Source organism: Ailuropoda melanoleuca, chromosome X (assembly GCF_002007445.2).
Source record: "Ailuropoda melanoleuca isolate Jingjing chromosome X, ASM200744v2, whole genome shotgun sequence".
NCBI lineage: Eukaryota > Metazoa > Chordata > Mammalia > Carnivora > Ursidae > Ailuropoda > Ailuropoda melanoleuca.
This window is the reverse complement of record NC_048238.1, coordinates 32,221,802-32,249,615: the sequence shown is the minus strand read 5'-3', so window position 1 is coordinate 32,249,615 and position 27,814 is coordinate 32,221,802. Positions and strand designations below refer to the sequence as shown.

The following is a 27,814-nucleotide window of genomic DNA, read 5'->3' as shown; positions in this document are numbered from 1 at the left end:
ACACTGATTTTTCTGAGCGGGATTTCAATCAGGATGCTGTGGCCTACTTGGCCAGAGAGGACTAACTCCTCACTAAATAGCTCCAAGTTGCACGACTTTGAAAATTCTTCTTTCTTTCTCTCTCTCTCTCTTTTTTCCCCCCTAACTCTTCCCTTGCTCTCACAAGTCAGTAGCAACGCCTTAGTTCCGCTAGTATACCTGTTTCTGTTCCTTTCTAGGATTCTGTGCCTTCTGGAGGCTGGGAGACTTGTTCACCCAGTTTGTCCTGACTGTGTGTGAACTGCAGGTCAGTATTCTGAGTGTCAGCTGGAATAGCTGTATTTAATGTGAAGTGCAAAGTTTTATAATAGGGCTCTCTAAAATCTATCTTGCTACTGGACTTTTCTGTCTCTGTGTGTGCTGGGGCAGGGGAGATATTGCCTGGTAAGGAAAAATTCCTGGCTAGCTGAATCTTCTGGCAGCTGAGCTCTAGCCTTTCTATCTCTTCCAATTCATCTATCACCTGTGTCTAAATTCAGTATTATAAATTGCTTTCTAATACAGATAAGAATCCTTTGTTTTGCTTTTCCTATGGGGTTGAAAGTTGTCAAAACAACACATTTTAAACTCTCTTCATGGTCCTTAGATAAGCCGGTCTACTTCATTACCATGCATTCATTCTACTTGCTTTGTGTTAATAGAAATTAATTTCCAGAAATGTCACTAATGGTTTTTTTCTTAAGGCACCAAAGTTTCTGTCTTCACGGCACACTGTGTTCCAGCTTCAATGACTATATTTGTAAGTTAGGCAGGGCCGGAAGGCATTTCTACAACCCTGCCTGTTTCCACACCAAGGGAATGATGCGATTTCTAGAGCTCTGCATGAGAATTAAATAAATTAGTATTTGTAAAGCGCTCAGAACAGTGCCTAGCACACAGGAAACTCCACGTGTTTCATAAATTAAAGATTAATCTGCACACGCTTTTGCTGTAAAGGCGATTTAGCCCACACACTTTTCAAGGGTTTGTCACGACACAAGCCAATCCTGCCAGAGCCCACCTGACCCCACAGAAGGCTTGTATTTTATGGAGGTCGGACTATATGCAACTGTCATTTCTGTTGGTCAAGTTCGGTTGAATACTGGCAATTTCATATGCGAGAACCTAAGAGGAAGGCGATCCGCCCCGGCTTTATTCCCACTCTCCCTGGATTCTGTCGCATTCGCGTGACTGGAACGGTGGGGCCGAGGAGCAGGGCGGGCCGGCCTGGGCCCGGCACCCAGTCCAGCCACCCGCCCCTCCCGGAAGGGCGCCCCTCGGCCAGGGCAGGGGGGAGGGGACCCGGGGGCCCGCACGCACCTGAAGAGCGGCCCGAGTTGCAGCAGGTGCAGCAGCAGCACGAGCGGGCGGTCGCGGCTGAAGTCGCGGTGCACGAAGAGGAGCGTGAGCTGCACGAGCGCGCAGGGCAGCAGCGAGAAAAGCAGCGTCAGCGCCTGCCACATGCCGTCCCCGCCCGAGCGGTAGGTGCTGCTCAGGTACAGCGCCGCCGTCGTCTCGGCCACGAACAGGAACACGGACGCCAGCACGGAGCCCGGGAATTTCATCTCCGCGCGTCAGCGGCGCGCACCGGCGGACGACGGGCGAGCGGCGGCGGCTGCCCGGGGGGGCTCCCGGCATGCCCGGCCCCGACTGCTCCCGCTCCCCCTGCGCTGCCCGCCGAGGGCACGGAGCCAGCCCGGAGGCCGGGGCGCTGGAGCTGGGCCTGGGGGCGACCGGCCCGGCTGGGGTGGGGCGGGGAGCGCGGCCCGGCCGAGACACGCCCACGCGCACCGTGCGCCGCCCGTGCGCTATACTGCCCGCTGCGTCTCTGCGGCGACGGTCCTCAGGCGGGCCTCGAACCTGCGCCCTGCGATTGCTCGCGCAGCAGCCCCAACGGCTGCGGCGGGCCCTCCTGGCCCCGCGCTCAGCCTCTGGGTCCTAGAGCCCTTGGCCCACGCTTCGGTTCACAGCCCTTTGAAAAAAGGCAGCCAATGGGGCCCAGAATCCGGGTCTGGACTTCTTTCCATCCCAGTCTCTATTTTGTGGGCCTAGGGAACGCCTAATTCCTCAAAGAACCAGCGTTTCCGGTCATTTAAAAATAACCAGACCACACAGATGCTTTTCAAAGTACGAGGGGAAAGTCCTGTATCCAGGATTTATGGTTTCAGTGGGCCAAATAAGCATGCCCTTCAGTCTTCCAAATACAGTGGTCTAAAACGTTGCTTGCAGTGGTTAAAGAGCATCACAGACAATCCTTAGGAGTCGATGCCTTCTCTCCCAGAAAAACTGCCTACATAATGTATTCCTCTGTAACTGTGACTAACTCGCACAGAGTGAAGACCGGGACCTAATAAGGAAACGGTTTTCTAGCCCAAGGCATACCTCTGCTTGCTAGCGTGTGCCAGCCCCAGGAGTATCTTAATTCCTTTTCACTCACTGCGCTTGTGACAACCTTGTGAACATCAGGATGGGCTCAGCCCACCCCTTGTCCCTCAGAGTTTGAGCAAGTCACTGAATCTCCCTAAAACTTTGGTCCTAACCTGTTCCATTACGGATTAGACCTTAATAATTACGAGTTCCCTTTCCCTGCTGAAATTAGCTGATTCTATCAATCATAAGGGATATCTGTCATTCTTCTATTTAGGAAAATGATGGCAACACAAATAGAATATGAAGATTCAGAAGAAATCAAGACAAAAATTGTAGAGGGAGAGAACATGAAGGGCTGTTTTTCTTCATTCTTGTGTGGCATGGGAAAATCTATTTACAAAGGTTAAGGGGAGGATTCAGCCGACAGCTGAGAGGTAGCAGGCCCATTCTCTGAAAGGATTACTAATATCTATTTATAGAACCCAGCAGGCCACCATGTCCTGGATCAAGATACACACACTGTCACAAATACAGAATAGGCAGCAACACTCCACAGAATATTTGGGTAATATTTTATTTGACACTGTATTAAGCTTTAAAGGAAAAAATTAATTTGTAGCTTAGAATTATTAATTAAAGCACACTCAATATTTAGCATTGGATTTTATTTTAAGGCAAAGGATTATCACAGGTTTCATATTATTAAGCAGACTGTACATAAATATGGGGAAGGATAAGCCAATAAATAACATTGCTTTAAACAGTATAGAGTCCAGTTTATGGTGAATTATTTTCTACAGTACAAAACTAATACAGAAAACACATTTGGGAAGATCACAGTGTTTAGAACATTGTAACAGCAGTTTTTAAAACAGTAAGGTGCATCTCTAAGTTTCTGACTCAATCTTGCCTCTAAAGAGATTTCATTATACCATGCAGCAGCTGTGAGACCCCCACCCCCACCCCACACACACAAAGGGGAGGCAAGATCAATTGACTGTAGCACTTCCCCCTCCAGGAACAACCAATAGCAAAAGCTAAAATCTGATGAGCATTTGCAAGTTGATCCTTCTCAGTGTGCACACCAGCTAACTTGCCCCAGTGACCCTGTCTTTAGGTATTATCATTTACCGTTTTGTCCTTGAGGATAATGTATACATTCAAGCCTATGATTGCTCTTTCCCTGTAATACCTAAATGGATTTTGACTAAAGATCAGTTTAATGTCACGTATTGCATTATACTTTCTTCCTAGGACTGAAATACCCATTTTTTAAAATATTATGTACATAATAACAGACTTATAGAAAGTGTTTTTTTGGTATAATAATATGTAACATATCAGAATACTAGAGAATTTGGTTCCATTATAAAATACAGCACAACATTTTGTGATATAGTAAAATATCTGGCAGAATGTTCTGCTCTAAATTTAGACCTAACAGCTAATGATATGTCTTTGAATGTGTCTCGAAGTACCCCTAAAGAAATATAATATAATTAGCAAGAGGTCGTAGAACCTGTTTTGACAAAAAGGCATTTTTGAAGAAGCCTCTCATTTTGTGTGCAAGACTTCCAAAATTTTAGTTATATGCAACATATAACTGGTGTTGGATTCAATGTTAATGGAAATTTGGAGTTTAAAGTAATAACAACTAATCTCTATTATTTGGTGTTTTTTTAATAATTTTATGTTAACTCTGCATTTGTGCTGAGGCAAGTGTATTGCAAAGAGTACAATTTTATTAATAATACTAATTTATTGATCAGTTCTTCAAAATTTAATACTACTTTAAATAATAGTATGTATTCATTCCTAGATACAATTAGGAATAAGCAATTATATTCTGTTGACAGGATATTCTTTTGTATCCCCTAAAATAATAAGGAATTGTACTAGTTTACTAGAGAATGTGGAATGTATCATTAGGCGGGTGAGCTTTTTCTTCTCCATTGATACAATCACATTTCTGTAAGTACTGTGAATTGTGCAAAAAATCTTTTTGGTGAAGTAAATTCTATTCACTTGGTAAATGCACATTCCAACACTAATATGTGGTGCTTGACTGTTCCCCATTATATGGCTTTGCAAAGTGTTTCCTTAATAATTGGATTCTACAAAATCCATTTTAAAAATATTTGTTAATTAAGCGCCATTAAATCCATCAGATTAAAATTCAGACTGCCTTTCCAAGTACAGCTCCCCCAGATGTTCAAAGTTGGGAAAGCTGTTACCTTTTTAGAGAAGGGGCTGTCCTTCATTATCAGACAGATTCTAACACCAAACTCTTGCATTTCAAATGTTCCACTCCTACTCCTGGAGAGTCTATATAAAACCGATGGTATACTTTGCATTTTCAAGAGCAAAGGGATTCTGCTTTTAGTTTTCAGACGACATTTCTAATATTGAAATACTATAGTCCTAAAAAACAGAGACAAAACTGATCAGTAAGATCAATCTTCTTATTTGAATACATACACATTAGAAGAGTTACTGCAGTCAACTTGGACCAAATTCAGCGACAAAAGTTGATAATTGGTAATTGCCACTTAAGCACAGGTAGCAAAACGAAACTTATGGGGGCGGCATCAGAGGTCCCACTAAAACAAAGGCAAAAAGATAATACGCTGAAGATTGACAGCTGTTAAGTATAGTTTATATCTTCTTTAAACTGATTGCTAACACAGCTACTTTACACACTTTACAAAAACAATACACATTAAAGCATGTAAATCAACACCACCCACAAAATATAAAAAGAAAGCAACAGCAGGGCGGTATTACTCTACTTAAGAGACTGTATTCTGTGTTTACACTATACACGTTCAGATGTTTCTCCCCTCATCTTTTCTGGAGTGCTCATAATTTCTGAAAGCATGAGAGGAAGGTGTGTGTTTCCGTACTCTCTGAAGATCTACGTCCGTGTGCAAGACATTAAAGCCATCTGGTGGTTTCACTTTAGTAGGTGGTTCTAGAACAAGAAAATGAATCTTGGCTCTCGGGTGATTGTGAATACAAAGAATAAGTAGAGATAGGCTCCAAGAAGAGTGGAGAAGGAGGGGAAGACACAAAAGTTTTTCTAGTGTAGAGACACTTGTGGCAATTTTCAGAGTTCTTGTCCCCAAAAGTGTAATAAGGAATGACCTCAGGTCTCTGTGAGGACAAGATAATCAATTGGGATTAATACTCTGGGACAGAACTATTGTTCTGATATCTTTAATGGGCTGATATCTTTAATCTTTCCTGTATAGAAAAAACAAATTTGTATACCATAAACATAGCATGCCAGACTAACGATGTTTTTATAGTAGCAGCTGGGCGACAGCGACGAACAGGAGGTTGAACCTTACAGACACAACTCAACAACTTCAAACAGGTTTCTTTATCCAAGAGGGTTTTCTCCAAGTCTGTGATATGTTGATACACCATAAAAATCTCCAAAAGGGGGTAAAAGAACCGAACATGCCCAACTTATTTAATCACAAAATCTATTTTTCCCCAGGGCAGCTTTTGGTATTAGTGTTCAGAATTTGGGGAAACACCACAGTACTCAAATGACATGCAGTGTTTTGTCTCCATTTCCTCTCATAACGACAAAACCATACATCAGCTGTGGGAAGACCTCATCAGTACTGTGAAACAGCAGTGGGGTGCCATACAGTAAGTAGCCAGCCCACACGGGGCTCATGAGCACTTGAACTGTGGCTAGTCCGATTTGCGACGTGCAGTAAGTGTAAAATACACACCAGATTTTGAAGACTCGGGACAGAAAAAAGGTAAAATATCTGATTAATAATTATATACTGATTACATGTTGAGATGAGAATATTTGGGATACATTGAATTAAATCAAATACATTATTCAAATTAATTTCATCTTTTTAGTTTTTCCTTTTTAAACGTGGCTACTAGAAAAATTTTAAATTGCATGTGACTCGCATTTGCAGCTCTATTTGTGAAACTCACATCTGTTATCTTCTACAGTTGGCTACCAATGGCTCTAACGTGGCAGAAATTTTAATGAAAATGAGTGCTTAAGATAGACAACTAGAAGTGTAACTAGGGCCCTCATTAATTATGTACTAATTTATTAGAGGGCAGTTAACACACAATGAAGACCCATTCATTATTCAGTGTATGCTTGCACGTACCTATTCACCACTCAGATAAATCTAAGAGCTGTTGGGTTTTATATCATATGTGATACTGACTCTCCCTAAGTCAGACTCTCTCTCTCTCTCTCTCTCTCTCTCTCCATCTCTCTCTCTCTCACACACACACACACACACACACACACACAATTTCCTACGGGCGGAGGCAGGGGGGACTAAGAAAAACCAAAGAGGAAACAAACAGGAAGGGCTTGCAAACTGCATTTTCAAGTCCTCCACAGTCAAGCCTTGCCTCATATATCTTTTCTCCCTGCCTCCCTTCTTCTTCCTGGATATTGTACAGGGAGGAAAAAGGCACGAAAAGAAAGGCTAGCCTGCTCTTTTCACCATATGACTCACCAACAAACCGCTTCAAAGAACAAAAATATGATTTGGTTTTCCTTTCAAGTGATTTTTCAAATTCAGTTCACAGGTGAAAGTAACAAGTACACAAAGGCAAAAGATGATGCAGGAATTGCTGCAGATAAGGGACCTCGCCATTTGTGGAAGAGTCTAGGTGGAAATGACAAGGTTCAATATTTGAAGGGAATGTTTAAAAATGTTTTTTAAGCCTAAAGGCATCATCCATTTGACCTCAATTCATTAGCATTTCCAATTAAAGAAACAGGGAGAGAGGGCACCCCCAGTATGAGGTTTATGGTAATGCAGGAGGCCCAGATACTTAATATAGCATCAACTTTGGTATTTTTCACAAGAGTACCAATAAAATGATCAGGTTTCTTTATGGAGGAGAAGCATGATATGTGCAGCCACTGTTCTATTCTCCCGCACAGCTGCGCTCGGGGTGAGCTATCCTGGACCTGTGACCTGACTGCACTGATGGGCCCAACTCTTGCTGCGGCTGACCTTGAGGTCAGCCCTTCTGTCCAGAGGGAAGTCCAGCCTTATTGAGCCTGGAGCTTTTAGCTACGAACTGACATGGATGGAAGAGATAAGGAGAAATCCTGCCTTCCCAGGCAAAAGGAGGTCACGTGATGAAGCACATACAGGAAAAAATAAACATCAGAATGTACCATTTAAAGACCAAAGGGAGGACAAGAAGTTGCTGAATGGTGGGGAGGTTGGTGGTGTGTGTGGGGGGGGAGATTAGAGGTCCCAGAAAGCAAAAAAACCCACAAGTAAGATGACTGGTTCTCAGCAGCATTAAAAGTGCATCCGCTACTCACACTGAGATGCCGAGCTCCAGCAAGCTTTCCCCACCCACCCCTTTGGCTGCCTTTTCATTTGCTTTCCTGGCCAAGTTTATGCCAAGACAACACGGCCTTGGTGAATCTGAGGCTGGCCATTTAGCTATTAATTTGGGACAGTGTTGAGTAAATAACCCAGATCCCCAAAAGAAGGCCTTATATGTAATTGCTATCGCTATATGCCACCCAGTTCCGAGGCCTGAATTATATTGCAGACCAAACTCAACCAAAAATACTTTATTTCCCAGTTCATTTTTGCTCTGCACAGCTAGTCTGCCAGCTCCTTTTCTCACATTACTGGCACTGTAATCCGTTGTTTCCAGCAAGCAAAATAAATATTTGCATTAAAAGGAGCTCCGAGCTAAGCCAGTCTATTCCTATTTACGAAGCCCCAGTGAATCAGAACCTTCTGCGGATTGGTTCTAGAATATAAAACACAGACACTTCATTTTTACCCGTCAAGTGATCAGGACTCCGAGAACTGCATCCACATATGGAGATTCCATTTGGCTGAAATGCTTCTTTGAGGTCAAAATTGAGCATAATTGTCTATGCACATAGTAGGTACTTAAAATATAGGTTCCCTTTAAAATATATAAAAGACCTGCACATCACAAAACTCTCTTATATCCATTTTTATCATTGGCAACCCTCGTAACAATCCTGTGAGGTGAAGAGGGCTCTTTGCACTAGTAATGTTTTTCCTTTTATTCATGTGTTTCCTCAACATGGTTATAAATCACAAGCTTACCTTAGTTGCATTGAAACTATTGAGATTTGTTCTCTAAAGAAATTGAAACAGTTTGAGTATTACCTTGATTAAAATCTTAGTATGCCAAAGAAAGTTAAAGGTATGTAGTGCCATGGAAGAGCTCCAATTTAACACAGACCAACAAAATGACTTTCTCAAATTATCAGAAAGTAAATACTATTATCTTAATAGTGTTGTCAGTTGCCTAAAGAATCACAGGGGTGTACATGCTGAAAAACCTGTTTGTCAAACCTCAGGTATTAGGCTCCAAATGGAGCAAAAGATTAAAACTGATGACTGAAATGCGACTGGGTAAAATACATGATATTTGGGGGTATGTTTGGAAGAGAAGGTCTGTAATTGTGTTAATGAAAGAAATTGATAGAGTTGTAATATTCTCCAAAACTTCCCATTCTTAAAGTATACTGCAGTCTCCCCGTTGTGGAGAGATTCTCTCAATCTATCCTCAAATATTTCCACTGTTACCTCCAGGATTTATAACTATTCATGCCACATATAGTAACTAATATTACAATTACACTAGTGGTAGTGAAAATGCCCCTGTAGCCTTCACAAGGCAACCTGCCTAAGCACTTATTCAGAAAAGGTTGTTATGCTTGGAAGGGAACAAGTTGGTTAATTAAACAAGAAGTGACATGCCATGCTTTCTACCGCAGCACTTAACGGTGTTTTCCCCCTTCTTGGGAAAACAAGATAGAAGAGGATCTTCCAAAAGCTACAATTCTACTCTTTCAGGAAAATGAAAACTTTCAACATGTTTAAGTGCTAAACAAGCTTATGCTTCTTTCTAATTTACCAAGGTCTCGATTCATAAACACACACTCAAACATGCCTTTGCTTGGATTTGACACACAAAAGGGTTGCCTTTTCAGAAGGGTCAGCACAATGTCATAGTTACTCTGCTAGACCTTAAAAGGGTGGGCGAGCGTGAATGAGTCCAGTTGTTCCGAAGTTCCTAGAAATGAAACTGATACGTTGAACTAGATCATCACTTCTCAGTGCTTTAGGTTTCAGGTTTCAAGAACGAATGGTGGAAGGATCGGCAAACAGAACAGAAGGTACCTTCCAGGGGTACTTTGGTTCACTGCTATATCCCAAGATTCTAGTCTAGAGTACTGAATAAATACACTTGCGAAGTGAAACCCTGGATTTGAATCTTCATTCTGCCCCTTCCTAGCTGTGAGACTTTGGATTAATTACCTAAATCACCTTGAAGGTTGTTGGATGATGAAAAAAGCACGTATTCCATAAAGCCCTATATATTGGTTGCTATTACTTTCAGCCTATAGAGGCCAAAGGAAATGAAATTGAAACCAGATGCTGAAATGATAGGTACCACTATCATTTCAAAAGGAGACCACTCCATAGAAGGAAGGCATTTTGCCTTAAGGCTTTCTGAGAGGGCCTAGACTCTTTATGAAAGAACCCAACTTTGAGAGTCATCTGAAAGCTGTTATTTATGTGGTGTTGCTCCAACCTGAGTATTTTCAAAGACGAACAAATGAGGCCAATTTTGTATATTTATATCTGAGGATATGAAAATGAAATAATAAACAAAAAAGGTGCAAGCTTTTCAAAACTATTTTGTCCTAGCTTGTTCTGATGAGTGCAAACATAAAGCCATAAAATATACAAAGGTCGTTCTTACCTTAAGAATCTTATGAATGCTAGAGAACCTCATCCCAGGAAAGTAAGTGTGCACACACACAGCACATGACACACGCACATACATGTCAACACACACACACACACACACATATTTTTAGGCAACAGAGTATTCCCAACTCCTCCCAGTTTATAAATCAAGAAGTTAGGAATTACTAAACTTAATAAGTGTTCGGGTTTACATGGAGATAGATGTAGAATATACATATATATTTTTTACATCTATCACATATATGCAAATATTTAAAGACTATTTCAATAATTCTTAAATCTTGTATGGTATGCAAGTCCCTCCTCACTCCAATATATGAAATCGCCAGTGACCAAATTCTAGGAAACGGATAAGCTCACATTCTGACCCGACAGATGTTCCTATCGTGTTCTGCAAACCCCTATTTATCTGAAGTACTTTTACAACTTCTATGTGTATCTAGCAAGGTAGAATTTAATAATGACACCTTGGCTCAGTGGGTATTGTAGACAGTTTCTAGTGGAGCCTGGGTCTTGGAGACTAAGGTGATCAGCCAAGGAATTCACTCATCTCTTAATCTAACAGCATAAACTTTAGCAATGTTCTTTTCACCATCGCTAGGTCCCATTCTCAGCCAGGGTCTGCCTGTCCCAGGAGACACAGTATTCCATCAAAGGCAGAAACGACACACCTTTGTAGTGGCTACCCTGATCTTTGAGATGAGTGATTTTTACCACGAGTGTATTTTACAGTTCAGCTAATAGCTTCATAGAGATTACATAAGCATTTTAATATTAATTAACAATAGAGAAGACACAGCTCACACTTCAAATTGAGAAAAACACTTGACAGTAACACTTGCTACTGTATTTGCTAACCTATGAATTTTACTATTCTAATTGAGCTTTAGGAAAGAAAAAGGAACCAGGAAAAGAGATGTACGCCTAAAAAACCTTCGAATTTCAGGACTTAAACCAAGTTATGATATGTTTAGGGGTGCCTGGCTGGCTCAGTTAGAAGAGCATGCAACTCTTGATCTTAGGGTTGTGAGTTTGAGCCCCACATTGGGCATAGACATTACTTAAAAATGAAATCGGCGGGGGGGGGGAATGTTATGGTATGTTTCCTCTAAAGTGCCCAGGGTAATGATAAAAAATAGAGATTCATATGCAAATTTCTCCATTCAGTAAAAACCATAAATTTCAATAAGCCCAGGACAACCAAGAGCTTCTTTTTCTGTCCTTCAGCAACCTGACATTTCATCCCTCCTAGCAACTTTCAGCTGGGCAATTACTTTAGTTTTTTACTGTGTTTATTTCTGAATTTAGGGGTGGAGGGCACCCACAAATGGCCAAATTCTCTCTCCAATTGCAAAGGTACTGGCATTTTATCAACATAGTCCACATTTCAGTTTTGTTTTCTATGCCATAACTGAAAAACGGATGAGTTCTCTTTCCCTTTTTCCTCTGATCTCTGGTTTCACATCTATTCCCTGAAATTTTAAATCTCTACGGTTTTGAGAAGAGTTGTGGGGTCTTAGTTCTGCAGGTTCTCAAACTGTTCTCCCTTAAGTCTGGTATCATGTTGCCTTCACCTGCCTTCTCCCTCCCTTCCCTCCTTCCTTCCTTCTGGCGACAATGTTAAGGCTCATGGTTGTGATACCATTGAATGTGGCTTATGTGGAAACTGCCTCAGGAAATCTCAGGGACCTTCTGCAGGGCCACAGTGGGAGATGGAGCCTTCTAGACAAAGACGCTGAAGAGAGGGAACTCTGCCTGATTGGGCTGCAGCAGATCGATCAGAAAGCACACCGTTCCGGAGAAGCCTTCATACAAGCTGTATATACTTTCAAGGACCCGAGAGCCGGCTTTGAATTCCTCTGTAAATAAAAACTCAGCAAACCTAAGAGAAGAAGAAGAACGTAAGAACAGTTTTAACACGAGTGTTGCCATATTATTGGCCTTCATTACTTCTTCCTCCTCTCTGCTAAGTTGAAGTTCTAGCACCATTATCTTTGCAGAACTATATAATATTTTAAGAAAGCCTTTTTCTCTGTTTAAAAAAAAAAAGAAGAGGATCTGTTATATAATTGTGTATGTTTCACAACAAATTGTGTTGACAAGCAAATTCAACTACTGTGCAAAGCAAAGCAGTTCGGTATTTTCTGTGGATTTCTTTCCTTCTGTCATCCAATAATTAAAAGTAAAAGAGACAGATAAATAACCATATTTTTATTTATCTTAAATAGAAGCAAGCTGACGTATGACTGTTCCTTTAAAAGAGTAAATATGCTGTGTTTCTGCAGGCATATCATTTCTGAGCTAGGTTTCATTTATATGTGACAGAAAGCACAGACTGTGAAAATAAATGGGCAAGATTTTATACAATCTGTGCTTTGGGCAAACAAAGGAATAAGATGAATGGGAAAGGCAAGCAACATTTTATAATCATGACATCAAATAGCAAACTCAGCTACAAGATATATTATTTTTAGGACATCTGCCTTAAAAATAAATCACTAGCCTCTAGATTCTCGATGAAAGATCCTTTTTCTTCTACCTGTATTTGCCGCAAATCCTATTCAAATTATTGATAATCAGTAACATTTGTAGTAGTTTACAGCTTTGAAAGTGCTGTGACCTGTGTTCTCTCTCTTCAGAGACCTGCTCTACTGGATTCTGCCAATGACACAATCACCAATTCAGAGGAACTCACAGGTTGGTGAGGCCTGAGAGCTGATACTGCCATAAATTTAGATTATTGCTACTGTGTGCGGGGGGGGGGGTGTCCTACTAAGAGTAATTACTTATTTGATCTTTTTAGGGCTCTTGGAATTACCAACAGCAGCTTAAAATAAGTCAGCAGGAAACATGCTGCAATTCTGTTTGGTACAATTTTTCTATCAACTGTTTTCCTGAATATGTGGCAATTTTTAAATGGAGTTCAAAATTTTTGACAGTAGAATGATGATGCCTTTTAAGAGTTAATTCAAAATTTGTAATTATGCAATGAAACTTCAAAGTATAGTTTCAAGGAGTCGTCACCTTTACAGTGCCACAGATCATTTTGTAGTCTGGACTCCTCCCAGAAAAAAAGTCCTCAAATGCAGAAAATAAAATACACAGGATTCCCAAGGAAATTAATTATATCAAGGCACAGTTAGCAAAAGTTTTAAAACCAAATTTGTGAAATAATAACATATGGATTCTTTATTAACACATTAAAGAACAAGATATAGTAGTGGGTCTAATAACTGCTGACATTTCTAAGTAGTTATCAGAGTCAAATATATTTCACAATATCTTCAAAAAGAGCAATGCGATGTGAGAATATCTATGCATTCTACTGGTGAGAGTCACAGCTCCTGCTAATTCTCCTGTGGCTTATTACCTATGTTCAGAATTGAACGTAATGCTCCATTTCAGTTTGAGATGTAATATTTTCTCAAGTAAATTCAGGAACCCTAGATTAAGAAGCCCTGGTAGAGGAGAAAGAGGACGGGCTTTGGAGTTGAGATCCTCAACTCTGATAATTTCATGTTATATGACCTTTGGCAAATTTCTTAATCTGACTTTAAAATGGTGAAGTTGCAGAGTGTAAGACTACCTGTAAAGATTAAAGATACCATAGATTAGGCTCTGAGCATATGGCAAGCATTTGATATATGGTAAATATCATTTTTCACATAAACATAGTGGAATGTTTATAAAACAGAGACTACCATTCCACCAAACTTGAAAAGAAACCCATAGTTAATTTTGCTCTTTCTCCTCCTGACATCCCCCCCAAGCTTTGATTTATTTAGTACATTATTGAAATTACAGTCTGTAAATATTTAGTAACCTACATTTTACTTTAAATATGATGAACATTTTTTGTGCTTTTCAAAATAATTTCTAAATGATATATAGCATTTTATGAGTACCAGCAATGTATGAGAGTAGCAGTTTCACTGTGTTCCTACTGGTATAGTGTGTTATCACATTCAAGTGAAAATGACTAATTGAATTTGAATTAAAAATAAATAAATAAATAAATAAAGTGAAAATGATCACTCCCCAAATCTACCCAGTGATGCAAAATTCAAGCTAACAAATTCATTTTTCTAAAAAATTCTGTCAAAATAGAAATCAGAATGGTAATTCTAGAACTAAAAAGAATTACAGACACTGAGAATGTAACATATCAAAACCTATTGATTATGACAAGAATTGAACTCTGGAAAACTCATTCATCTGAGAATTTTATTACTGTTATTATCAGAAAGATGTAATGTATTCTAATGAAACATTTTTTTAACTGTAGAAAGTAACAAAAGTAAGGAACACTAGAAAATCAAAATAAAGGCAGAAAATTTCTGTAAATTAAGAAGCAAAAGAACCACAAAATAGAATCAATAAACAAAACCAAAAGCCAGTTCCTTGAGAGGCTGAATGACATAGAATGAAATGCTGATGTCTGACCAAAAAGGAAAAGCGTGAGGAATGCAAAAAGTCATATAATCACAGACATGGGAGATTTAAAATATCATGGAACTATAGTGTTAAAACTTTAATCAAACATTTGAAAATCCATATGAACTAAATGATTTATAGAAATATATTCACTACCCAAACTAATTCAAGAAGAGAAAGAGGGGCGCCTGGGTGGTGCAGTTGTTTAGCGTCTGCCTTTGGCTCAGGGCGTGATCCCAGCATTCTGGGATAGAGTCCCACATCAGGCTCCTCTGCTGGGAGCCTGCTTCTTTCTCTCCCACTCCCCTTGCTTGTGTTCCCTCTCTCACTGGCTGTCTTTCGCTCTGCTAAATAAATAAATAAATAAAATCTTAAAAAAAAAAAAGAGGTAGAAACCCTGAATAGTTAAATAATGATGGAAGAAACTGAAACCATTATCAACTATTTTTCTGCAACTATAAATTTCAACTGGTGACCAAGTAATGTTTGTTACAGGAAGGTACATACTGTCTGACATTACTGTTTTAGGAACTGCCAAAATGAGGGAAGTTTCCCCAATTTAGGCCATAGAATATTTAACTTTGAATTATAATGAAGTGGAAACTTCAGTACACTAAAGCAATTAAATGCAATGCCCCCCAAATATTCAGATATGACCTGCACACTTTCAGGTTCTACCTGGAAGTGAGAAATGGAACCTGTCTGAAGGGCCCTGGACCCTAGAACCTCATAACTAAGACTCTGTAAGCTAGGACTGGTCTGCCAGAAAGATAGAGGCCCTTTCCACTGGGCTTTCTAGGGCCTGAGAACCTCTGATGAAACCGATCCCAAAGGTGATATCGTATTAGTCTAGACAGGATCCAAAAGGACTTTCTTTTTCTACATTTGGGAGATAAAGGGTCAGGCTGCAACCAAAGAGATTACGGAGCTGGGAATCAAAATATGTTAATGGAATTCTGGAACAAGGAAGCTCCAAATGGAGGACTGACATATGTTAGTATTTTTCCTTCAGTGACTACCAGCAAACGTCATAAAAGATATTTTATATGTTTTTTTTTTTCACATTGACTACTAGCTAAGTTGGCTTGGGAAGACCTTTCTGAGAAAATAACTTTAGGGTGAAGGTCTGGATGAAGTCAGAGGCCTGGGAGATATATGTAGAAAGTGAGCATTACAGGTGGTGGGAACCAAAACTTCAAAGACTGTGAGGTAGGTTGCCCCGGCACCTTAAAAGAACCCAAAGGAAGCCACTGCGGTAGAAAGAGCTAGGTGGAAAAGAGTAGACGATGCTCTCACAGAGGTAATGGGAGACAAGATCCTGTAGCGCCTTTTGTTCAGAAGACAGACTGGCTTTTACTCTGAGTCACATGGGAAGCCACTGGATTTGCCTGAACAGAGGAGTGTCATAATCTGACGTGATATACATCGTAAGAAGCAAATTTCAAAGGTCAGGGTGAAACACAGAAGCACTCCCAATAAAATCATCATTACTATTGCTCATATTAATGACATTTTTGTGGAGATTCTGACCCATGCAATGGGGGAGGAGGGGGGAGAATACAAATGAGGAATGAAGTAACAAAATTATAATTATTTGCAAATATGTCTGTCTATTTAGAAAACCCAAATGGACTCTAATGAAAATCTAATAGAAACAGCAATGGAGTTCAGAAAGGTGGCCAGATATATCATTACATCCAACAAAACTAAGATGTTTATGAGATACAATGCAGAATTATACGAGAGAAGTGCATCTTAGATTGCTAAACTGCAGTAATATGCACATTTTAAAAAGCTTTCATAAATACCAGTAATAAATGACCTGAAAATATAGTGCAGGAAAAGATTCTACTTACAAACCTGGAAACATAAAATACCTAGGAATAAAATTAAAAAGAAACATGCAGAACCTTCTTCATAAGATCAAAACCTTACCAAATGACATTTCTTTTTTTTTTTTTTTTTTAAAGATTTTATTTATTTTATTTTTTTGACAGAGATAGAGACAGCCAGCGAGAGAGGGAACACAAGCAGGGGGAGTGGGAGAGGAAGAAGCAGGCTCGTAGCAGAGGAGCCTGATGTGGGGCTCGATCCCACAACGCCGGGATCACGCCCTGAGCCGAAGGCAGACGCCCAACCGCTGTGCCACCCAGGCGCCCCTACATTTCTAAAAACTTAAATAAAGGGAAAACATACCAAGTTCCTGGATAGAAAAACAATATTCTAAAGATGTTAATTCTCACTAAAGTAGCCTATAAATTTATTGAAATTCCAATCAAAATGACAAAGAATTTTTTTAATCTGAAAATTAATTCTAAAATACAATTGGAAGAATAAATGAGAGAAAATGAATAATAAAATATGACAAGTCCAGAAACAAACATTTATATAAATTGTTTATGGTAAATTTGACATTTCAAATCATTGGAGTAATTGACCAATAGCTATTACTGGAATGTTTTGTTTTTTCATTAAAAAACACAAAGATAGATAACCAGATAACAGCAGTAAAAAAAAGTAAGTTCTAGATTAGTCAGCGATTTGAAAGTTAAGATAACTTTTAAATGGGTGGGAGAAATGGGTGAAAGAGGTATAAAGATTATTTTTTATAAGTTAAAATCACAAAGGCACTAAAAGTCAATGTAAATTGATATTTTTGTAATCTTGCAGTGGGAAAGGTCTTATAACACAAAATCCAGAAATCTTGAAAGTTTAGCAAGAACAGTACTTAAAATTTTGGTCTGGCAAAAGCCCATAAGCTAAGTTGAAAGAGGAATGGCAAAGTAGGAAAATATTTACAGCATATATTGTAACAAGGAGTTACAATCCTCAAGATAAGTATCACAATAGGATAAAAATGGGCAAAAGATAAAGACAGGCTAGAAATACCCATTGGTCTAATGACTTCAATTCTAAAATTTCTGTGACAAGAAATGCTTGCACAAGTGCATAGAAATGTATGTACTGGATATCTGGGACAATTTTGCTTGTTATTTGTAAAGATCACATAGGTACCAAGTGTCCATTACTTAAAGATCGGTGAAATTAATCATGGTACATCTACAAACTGAAATGAAGGATGTCCCTTAAAAATTGTTCATTTAAAATTATAAGCTGTAAATGGCATGTATAGTACTATTATATATACATACTAGTAGGATCTTATTACTATATGTATACATAGTTATATCTACATAAATATATGAACATGCATTTATGCATAGAGAAATGTCTAGAGTGATAGAACTCCAATTTTTAGTAATAATAACAGTGAACACTTACATTGCAGTTATTATGTGTCAGACACTGTTCTAAATGATAAATGAGGACATTATGCTAAGTGAAATAAGCCGGTTACAAAAAAACAAGTACAGCATGGTAACGCTTATATGAGGTATCTACAATAGTCAAACTCGTAGAAGCCAAGAATAGAATGGTGGTAGCCAGGTACTGGGGACAGAGGAGAAAATGGAAAGTTGTTGCTCAATGGGTATAAAGTTTCAGCTATGCAAGGTGAATTAGTTCTAGGGATCTGCTGTACAGCACTGCCTACAGCTAACACTTAAAAATATGTTAAGAGGGGGACACCTGGGTGGCGCAGTCAGTTAAGCGTTTGACTCTTGGTTTCGGCTCAGGTCATGATCTCGGGGTTGTGGGATCGAGCCCCACATGGAGCTCCACCCTCAGTGTAGAGTGTGCTTGAGATTCTTTCTCCCTCTCCCTCTGCCCCTCCTGCTCGGGCTCGCTCGCTCTCTCTCAAATAAATAAATAAATCTTTAAAGAAAATATCTTAAGAGGACAGATGTCACGTGAAATGTTCTTACCACAGTAAAAAACAATCTCAAATATACATACACTTTGGCCCAGCAATTGCACTTCTAGGCCTTTATCTTTCAGACATACCCATACATGTGCAAAATGATATATTACAAGGTTATCCATGATAGCATTATTCATAATGCAAAATACTGGAAATAATGCACATAACCCTCTACACAGGACCTAGCAACTAAACTCTGGTTCATTCATACAATGTAATACTATGCGACAATAAAAATGAAGAGTTGCTTATGTACTGATTTAGGGTGACTGCTAAGATAGCAAGGTGCTACCACTTGTATAAAAAAAAGAGGGACACAACTTTATATATACAGTACACGTATTCGCTTGTATATATACAATATATACACAGAATATCTCTGAGAAGATAATTAAGAAACTGGTAACCCTGTCACCTGGAAAGAGAAGCAAATTGCTAGAGTGCACAGTTGATGTATCTCTTTTTTCACTTTTCAGGCTATGAGACTCTCTTACCTATTCAGAACATAAATTCGATTAACATTTAGAAAAAAAATAAAAATAACATGCAAAGCTGAGCTGACCTCTGGGCTCGGTAGATGTATTTAGAGTTTCCCGTGAGGCGGTACAGCAGCAGGAAGACGTAAGCACTGCCAGCTACACCGTGGCAAATCCCCGGCCCCTTCTTCAGCAGGCCCTTCTGCCACGTAAGTTCCCCACACCGGATACACGTGTCCAGGTACTGTGGTTTTTTGGAAACCAGATAAGCTTTGGCAAACAGATAGGCAATTCCTGTGAAAACATCAAAGACATCAGAGGTGACTTTGGGGCTTTATGCTATGGAGCAGAACTTCTCCAACTGTAAAAGGCTCACACCCGTTCTAATCTGGTAGGTATGGGGTGAGGCCTGAGATTCCCCATTTCTACCAAGTGCCCTTCCAGGAACCACATTTTGAGTAGCAGTGCTATAGAATCTTCTAGTCTTGTTTTACCTGTGAGATTTAGTTGTTTGAATTGTATCGTGGTATTGGCCCCTGGAGAAAGAGCAACAAGTACAAGGAGTAATACAATCCATAATTTACAAATGGGTTAATATTTAATGATGCATAGTCTGGTAAGCATTATGCATATCTGGCTATTTGAAATGGCTAAGTGTTCAGACAGTCTGCTCATTCCCCCACAGAGGTTTGGAATTTGTAATGTTAAAGTACTTATAACTATACACCTTTCCTTAAGGCAAAACTGGGAGTCCTTCCAGAAACAACAATGATCCCAAACGACCTGGCCAAGATTTCTACTCCAGCTGTGAAGCGAGTCCTTCCCTACTCGATTGTTCCAAAGGAAGACATTTGCCTTCAAAACTCAACAGAGGCAGTCTTAATTACACAGGCGGGAACAGAAACAAGAGAAGCGACAGCTATTAATAGAAACGATTTCCCCCAAGTTCCAGGTACTCATATTCGGAGAGGAGATTAGTAACACAAGATCCCTCTCTCTCCTGCATGGCCTCTAAGTGTCTCCCACATAAGTGGGAAGACTGGAATTTAGCAGGTATCTCAACTAGCTCATCCATCAGGGTTATCTCTGCCTTTCACTGTCTTTTGACCAGCCTATTTTACAACTCTGTGGAGACAGAAATTACCTTGTAAACAACTGATAGTAATGTAAATAATTCCTATTCCTAGAAAATCACATTCTGTCTGGGAGAGCTTGTTTTGACTTCCCTTGGCCTTTGTGGAAGCAGCCAGTTTTGCATCTATTAAGCAAATTCATGTCAGCACTCCTAATGGCCCATAAATATGTCTGCTCCTGGAATTTTCCTTTGAAACCAGCTATAACACCTTTCCGGTTCCCTCATTAATTAATGAGCTAAATAAAATTGGTTGACCTGTGTTTATTTTATATTTGTATGAGTCATGATTTTATTCTCTTTCGGAATTTATCATCTAACACTTTCTATGATTAATCCATAAAAACAGGCTTTCCTCAGCCAAGGCTTTCCAGTCAACCACTGACAATGGTCAGCTATAGCCTATTGTCCCTCTTCAGTTCTAGGAACAAAGTGTCTTCCACAAGCTAAAAGAAGATTTTAAAAGAACTGAACTTATTTAATTACACATTTATTCATTCACTGTATCCACTCATTTGTAAGTGATCATTGGATTACTATATACATAGTCTTAGGCAGGGCTTGCTTCATGGGCATGTGACCTATACAGTCTCCAAGGGTCTCCAGAAGGACCTCATGCTGGGTTTAATACTCTGCTGTTACCATTTTGAAATTAATAATACATTCTTTAAAGAAGGCTGCATTTTCACTTTCTGCTGGGCCCCCCCAAATTATGTAGCCAGTCCTGGCCTTGGGTCATATGAAATAAATGCTAAACAAGATTCCTGACCTTCAGGAAGGTACTGTGTAGAAAGGGAGAGAAAAATTTGTACATGTTACTGATACCTCATAGGACATGGAGTTCCTGATACTGTTGGAGCATAAAATGAATGATGCTGTCAATAACACTAGAGGGACCAAAAAAGGGGAAGTTCCCTGAGGGAGACAGTTGGGTGAGGCCTAGGATAGAAGTAGGGCTTTCTTCAGGACTTTGCACGATGCATAGGAATCTCTAGGCCCAACATGAGTTAGAGAGAGCACACTAGGCATCAGGATCGACAAGGGCAAAGATTTAGAGCCAGGGCAAACAATCCACATGAAGACCAGTGGTGCAGTGTTCTAACCAACAGGACAGGGAGATGGAAAGGTAGATGGGGTTCACATTATGGATGGTTTTACAAGTCCAGTTAGGCAGCATGGACTCCATTCTGTGGGCAATAGGGAACCAGTGGGAGGGAGTTTGTTGTGGATTGGTTAGTTTTTTATTTTTAATGATGCAGGATTAGTATTATAGACAAATTATAGACAAAATGTCCCACAGTGGTGTCAAGAGAGACCTAAAGAAGCACAATGGGGTAGCCATGAGCTGATCATGTTGGCAGAAAGATGACAAAGAGGCTAATAAAAGGCTCAAAAGATTCTGTGGTTGTTCAGATATTAACTGAGCACCTACTAGATACCAGACACAGTAGGAGGTGCTAAGGTTTTAAAAAGCCCCTCCCTTCATGGTGTTTACCACTTAACTGGAGGCATTCATTAGGTTACGCGGAACACACAGGAAGGCTCCTAACCCACACCTAGAGGCAGGAAAGGCCCACTGAGGGGAGTGACACCAACCAGCCTGACTACCGAACATGAGGAAGAAATAGCCAGGTGAACTGGAAGCCCTTGGTGCTCTGCTGGATTGCCTTTACCCGACCTGCAGGTGCCTCATTTCCCAGGTGCTATGAGTTGACTGCTAATAAAGCTCACAGCTGTCCTCTTCTTGGGAGATGTGCACTCAGCCAAATGAGAGGCTATGCTTTATGCCCACCTCCCCAGGAAATTTCAGCCAATGACGGCTGACACACGGAGACCAAAGGTCAGCTCCCCTGCCTCAGGATGGACCAACCCTGTAATGTAATCTGGGCCTCTTAGCATCCACTCAGAAGCCAGGTGAAGCAAGTCTCCAGTTGAGACACAAAAAACCCTCTGTGACTTAGCTCCTATTCTGTTCTGCCAACATCTCATTCGTTACCTACTTGAAGCTTTTCAGTCAAACCAAGGCACCCACAGTTCCTCTTCCTTCACTATGTGGTTCCAAGCCTCTGACTGACTTTTCTTGGAATAATCTTCCCAACTATCTTGGCCTGGCCAACTCACCTCAGGCATCACTGCCTCCAGGAAGCCTTCCCTAAACCTGGAGGGGCACCAGGAATCCCTCTTCTGAGTTCCCATCATTCCCTATACAAACCTTAGCACTTACACAATCTCATATTAAAATTATGTTTATATGTGGGTCTCCCCTAGAATGGGGCAAACTACCCATGCACAGGATCTCTATCTTGTTCATTTTTGCTCCCCTAGTCTATGGCATGGTGTTTGATGTGGCAAGGGTTCCACAAACATCTGCTGAATTTAGAATGTCTCATTTCTCACCCCAGCACAGGCTGATACTGAAGCAGAGACAAGATGTGGAAGCAAGAAGGGTTCATATGGTCCAATTGCTGTGCCAGGCCATTAGCCCAAGGCAGCTTAATACCTATTGATCCTATTCCAGCCAGAGACAAAGGGCCTCTTCCTGCAGCCTGAATCACAGAATGGTACATGGAAGGGACCTTGAAAGATTTCTAAACCTGTTGTCTTCTAACCTGACCTCCACACAATAAGGCTGCTTAATCTAAAAGGAAGGAATGTTAGGTTTCTTTGCTTTTGATAGGAACTGTGTCATTTTGTCACTGGAACACTGATTATTGTGCACTGATAAGAAACCTAAGTCAGCAATGATATACGTGTTTACTAAACACTGGGAAAAGAAATTAATACTTAAGGGAGAGGGGAGTTAAGATGGCGGAGGAGTAGGGGACCCCTTTTCAGCCAGTCCCCTGAGTCAAGCTAGATAGGTACCAGACCAGCCTGAACATCCACGGAATCAGCCTGAGACGCAGGAAGATACATCTGGATCTCTACAAATGAACATCTCCAGCGCTGAGTATTGAGGTACGAAGTGGGGAACCGTGAAACCGCGCACAGATATTGGAAGATAAACGGAGGGGGAGGGAGATGCCTTGTTCGGGCGGCGGGAAGCGGTAGCCACCTGCACGGGGGAGCGGGCGGACTCGCAGACCGGCACCCGCGAGAGAGCTGACTGGGACCGTGAGCTGGGGAGCGCGCGCCACCAGACTGAAAACCGGAGCTCCCATGCGCTCACTGGAACCAGACTGAGACACAGCACGTGGGGGCAGCTGGCGGCGTTACAAATACAAAGGACAGAGACGCGCCAGCCCTGGAAGTGAGGGATGGGATGCTGGGTGTGGGGCGCACATCCCGGGACGCTGCAGGGTTGAGCAGCACCAACAGAAACAGAGTTAAAGTGGACAGAGCATCAGTGGAGAACGGGCCGCGATCCCTCTGTTCTGAGACAGAGGCTGAGATTCGGCCACTGCTGCTCTCTCAGAAGAGGCACAGCAAACCGCCAGGGAAAGCCGCCAGAGAACAAAAGCCTGGAAATACCGGCTCACAGTGGGCCCATCCCCATCCTCCCTCGCAGGGGACACAGAGACCCTACCTAAACAGGGTTGCCTGAGTATCGGTGTGGCAGGCCCCTCCCCCAGAAGACAGGCTGAAAAATCAAGAAGCCCACATCCCTAAAATCCCTATAAAACAAGGGCACACGGCCTGGGTCCCAGTCAATAATTTGGGCTCTGGACAACCCCGCAACCTCTCCTCCCAGTCAATAATTTGGGCTCTGGACAACCCCGCAACCTCTCCTCATCAGAATGACGAGAAGGAGAAATCCCCCCCAGCAAAGAAAAGAAAATGAGTCTGTGGCCTCTGCCACAGAACTAATGGATATGGATATAACCAAATTACCAGAAATGGAATTCAGAGTAACAATGGTCAAGATGATGTGTAGACTTGAAAAAAGTATTAACAAAAATGTTAATGAGAATATGGAATCTCTAAGGGTGGAAATGAGGGCGAATCTGGCCTCTGACGGCCAGGGTGAATGAGGCAGAAGAACGTATCAGCGAATTGGAGGATGGGTTAGTAGAAGAGAAAGCTAGAATAGAATCTGAGCTAAAAAAAATCCATTCCCAAGAATGTGGGTTACGGGAGATTAATGACTCAATGAAACGTTTCAATGTCAGAATCATCGGCATCCCCGAGGGGGTGGAGAAAAACAGAGGTCTAGAAGAGATTTTTGAACAAATTGTAGCTGAAACTTCCCTAACCTAGCAAAGGAAACAAACATTCGTGTCCAAGAGGCAGAGAGGACCCCTCCCAAGCTCAACCACGACAAACCTATGCCACGTCACGTCATAGTGCAATTCGCAAATATTAGATCCAAGGATACAGCATTGAAAGCGGCCAGGGCAAAGAAATTTCTCACGTACCAAGGCAAAGGTATCAGAATTACGTCAGACCTGTCTACACAGACCTGGAATGAAAGAAAGGGTTGGGGGGCATTTTTAAAGCTCTTTCGGGGAAAAACATGCAGCCAAGGATCCTTTATCCAGCAAGGCTATCATTCAGAATTGATGGAGAGATAAGGACCTTCCAGCATTGCCAGTCATTGACCAATTTCGTAACCATGAAACCAACCCTACAGGAGATATTAAGGGGGGTTCTATAAAGGTAAAAAGGCCCCAAGAGTGATACAGAGCGGAAAGTCACAACTGATACAAACAAAGACTTTACTGGCAACATGGGATCATTAAAATCACATCTCTCAATATTCAGTCTCAATGTAAATGGCCTAAATGCTCCCATAAAACGCCACAGGGTTGCAGATTGGATAAAAAGACATGACCCCATCCATTTGGTGTCTACAAGAGACACATCTTGAACCTAAAGATACATGCAGACTGAAAGTAAAGGGATGGAATACCATCTTTCACGCCAATGGACCTCAAAAGAAAGCTGGGGTAGCAATTCTCATATCAGACAGATTGGATTTTAAACTGAAGACTGTAGTTAGAGACACAGAAGGGCACTATATTATTCTTAAAGTATGTATCCAACAAGTGGATATGACAATTATAAATATATATGCCCCCAACAGGGGAGCAGCAAGATACACAAGGCAACTCTTAACCACAATAAAGAGACATATAGATAAAAATACACTAATAGTAGGAGACCTCAACACTCCACTCTCAGCAATAGACAGATAACCTAAGCAAGAAATCAGCAAAGAAACAAGAGCTTTGAATGCCATACTGAATGAGTTGGACCTCATAGATTATATATATAACATAGATATATATAGAACCAAAGAATACTCATTCTATTCAAATGCCCATGGAACATTCTCAAGAATAGACCATGTTCTGGGTCACAAAACAGGTCTCAAGTGATACCAAAAGACTGAAATTATTCCCTGCATATTCTCAGACCACAACACTTTGAAATTGGAACTCAACCACATGGAAAAATTTGGAAGANAACACTTGGAGGCTAAGAACCATCCTGCTCAAGAATGACTCGATAAACCAGGAAATCAAAAAACAAATTAAACAATTTATGGAGACCAACGAGAATGAATACACAACGGTCCAAAACCTATGGGATACTGCAAAGGCAGTCCTAAGGGGGAAATACATAGCCATCCAAGCCTCACTCAAAAGAATAGAAAAATCTAAAATGCAGTTTCTATATTCTCACCTCAAGAAACTGGAACAGCAACAGAGGGACAGGCCTAACCCACTGACAAGGAAGGAGTTGACCAAGATTAGAGCAGAAATCAATAAATTAAAAAACAGGAGTACAGTAGAGCAGATCAACAGAACTAGAAGCTGGTTCTTTGAAAGAATTAATACAATTGACAAACCACTGGCAAGACTTATCCAAAAGAATAGAGAAAGGACCCAAATTAATAAAATTATAAATGAAAAAGTTGAGGTCACAACCAACACCAATGAAATTGGAAGGATTATTAGAAACTTCTATCAACAGCTTTATGCCAATAAATTAAGCAATCAGGAAGAGATGGAGGACTTCCTGGAAACCTATAAACTACCAAGACTGAAACAGGAAGAAATTGATTTCTTAAATAGGCCAATTAACTATGAAGAAATTGAGTCAGTGATAAACAACCTTTCAAAAAACAAAACTCCAGGCCTGGACGGTTTTCCTCGGGAATTCTACCAAACATTCAAAGAAGAAATAATACCTATTCTCCTAAAGCTATTTCAAAAAATAGAAACAGAAGGAAAGCTACCAAACTCATTCTATGAGGCTAATATTACCTTGATCCCCAAACCAGGCAAAGACCCCCTCAAAAAGGAGAATTACAGACCGATTTCTCTAATGAATATGGATGCCAAAATCCTCAACAAGATCCTTGCTAATAGAATCCAACAGTACATTAAAAGGATTATCCATCATGACCAAGTGGGATTCATACCTGGGATGCAAGCATGGTTCAACACTCGCAAATCAATCAATGTGATACATCATATCAACAAGAAAAAATTCAAAAAACATATGATTCTCTCAATAGATGAAGAAAAAGCATTTGACAAAATACAGCATCCTTTCCTGATTAAAACCCTTCAGAGTGTAGGGATAGAGGACACATTCCTCAATCTCATAAAAACCATCTATGAAAAGCTTACAGCAAATATCATTCTCAATGGGGAAAAGGTGGAAGCCTTTCCCTTAAGATCAGGAACACGACAAGGATACCCACTCTCGCCACTATTATTCAACATAGTATTGGAAGTCCTTGCAACAGCAATCAGACGACAAAAAGGGATCAAAGGTATCCAAATCGGCAAAGAAGAAGTCAAACTGTCTCTCTTTGCAGATGACATGATACTCTATATGGAAAACCCAAAGGAATCCACTCCCAAACTATTAGAAGTTATAGAACAATTCAGTAAGGTGGCAGGATACAAAATCAATGCCCAGAAATCAGTTGCATTTCTATACACGAATAACGAGACTGAAGAAAGAGAAATTAGGGAATCCATCCCATTTACAATAACACCAAAAACCATACGTTACCTTGGAATTAACTTAACCAGAGACGTAAAGGACCTATATTCTAGAAACTATAAATCACTCTTGAAAGGCATTGAAGAAGACACAAAAAGAAGGGAAAATATTCCATGGTCATGGATCAGAAGAATTAACATAGTTAAAATGTCCATACTACCCAGAGCAATCTACACTTTCAATGCTATCCCGATCAAAATACCGAGGACATTTTTCAAAGAACTGGAACAAATAGTCCTTAAATTTGTATGGAACCAGAAAAGGCCCCGAATCTCCAAGGAACTGTTGAAAAGGAAAAACAAAGCTAGGGGCATCACAATACCAGATTTCAAGCTGTACTAAAAAGCTGTGATCACAAAGACAGCATGGTACTGGCACAAAAACAGACACATAAACCAATGGAACAGAATAGAGAACCCAGAAATGGACCCTCGGCTCTTTGGGCAACTAATCTTTGATAAAGCAGGAAAAAACATCCGGTGGAAAAAAGACAGTCTCTTCAATAAATGGTGCTGGGAAAATTGGACAGCTACATGCAAAAGAATGAAACTTGACCACTCTCTCACACCATACACAAAAATAAACTCCAAATGGATGAAAGACCTCAATGTGAGACAGGAATCCATCAAAATTCTAGAGGAGAACATAGGCAACAACTTCTATGACATCNACCACATCGGCCAGAGCAACCTTTTTCATGACACATCTCCAAAGGCATGAGAAACAAAAGATAAAATGAACTTGTAGGACTTCATCAAGATAAAAGCTTCTGCACAGCCAAGGAAACAGTCAAAAAAACTAAGAGGCAGCCCACGGA

The 27,814-nt window shown here is 40.6% G+C and overlaps 2 protein-coding genes and 1 long non-coding RNA gene across 6 annotated transcripts in view; 1 reads left to right on the top strand and 2 right to left on the bottom strand.

The window, feature by feature from the left end:
- Positions 1 to 1,898, bottom strand: part of XK (X-linked Kx blood group) — a 43,011-nt gene extending 41,113 nt beyond the window's left edge. The window contains exon 1 of the mRNA XM_002913479.4: positions 1,339 to 1,898. Within this exon, the coding sequence (XP_002913525.1) occupies positions 1,339 to 1,583 (245 nt within the window). The 5' untranslated portion in view covers positions 1,584 to 1,898. The remainder of the gene's footprint in view (positions 1 to 1,338) is intronic.
- A 1,140-nt stretch (positions 1,899 to 3,038) lies between these two features.
- Positions 3,039 to 27,814, bottom strand: part of LANCL3 (LanC like 3) — a 104,600-nt gene continuing 79,824 nt past the window's right edge. For 2 of the 4 annotated variants that reach the window (XM_034649563.1, XM_019804728.2), the window contains 2 exons: positions 18,992 to 19,199; positions 3,039 to 12,057 (listed from right to left, as the gene is read on the bottom strand). In XM_034649563.1, coding sequence (XP_034505454.1) covers positions 11,898 to 12,057; positions 18,992 to 19,199 — 368 coding nt within the window. In that variant the 3' untranslated portion in view covers positions 3,039 to 11,897. The remainder of the gene's footprint in view (positions 12,058 to 18,991; positions 19,200 to 27,814) is intronic. The other 2 variants (XR_004622415.1, XM_034649562.1) reach the window with 2 other exon arrangements.
- LOC117797441 lies at positions 6,050 to 20,281 on the top strand. The gene is made up of 4 exons (XR_004622416.1): positions 6,050 to 6,164; positions 12,815 to 12,872; positions 18,906 to 19,114; positions 19,644 to 20,281. It is a non-coding gene; the product is annotated as an uncharacterized LOC117797441 (long non-coding RNA).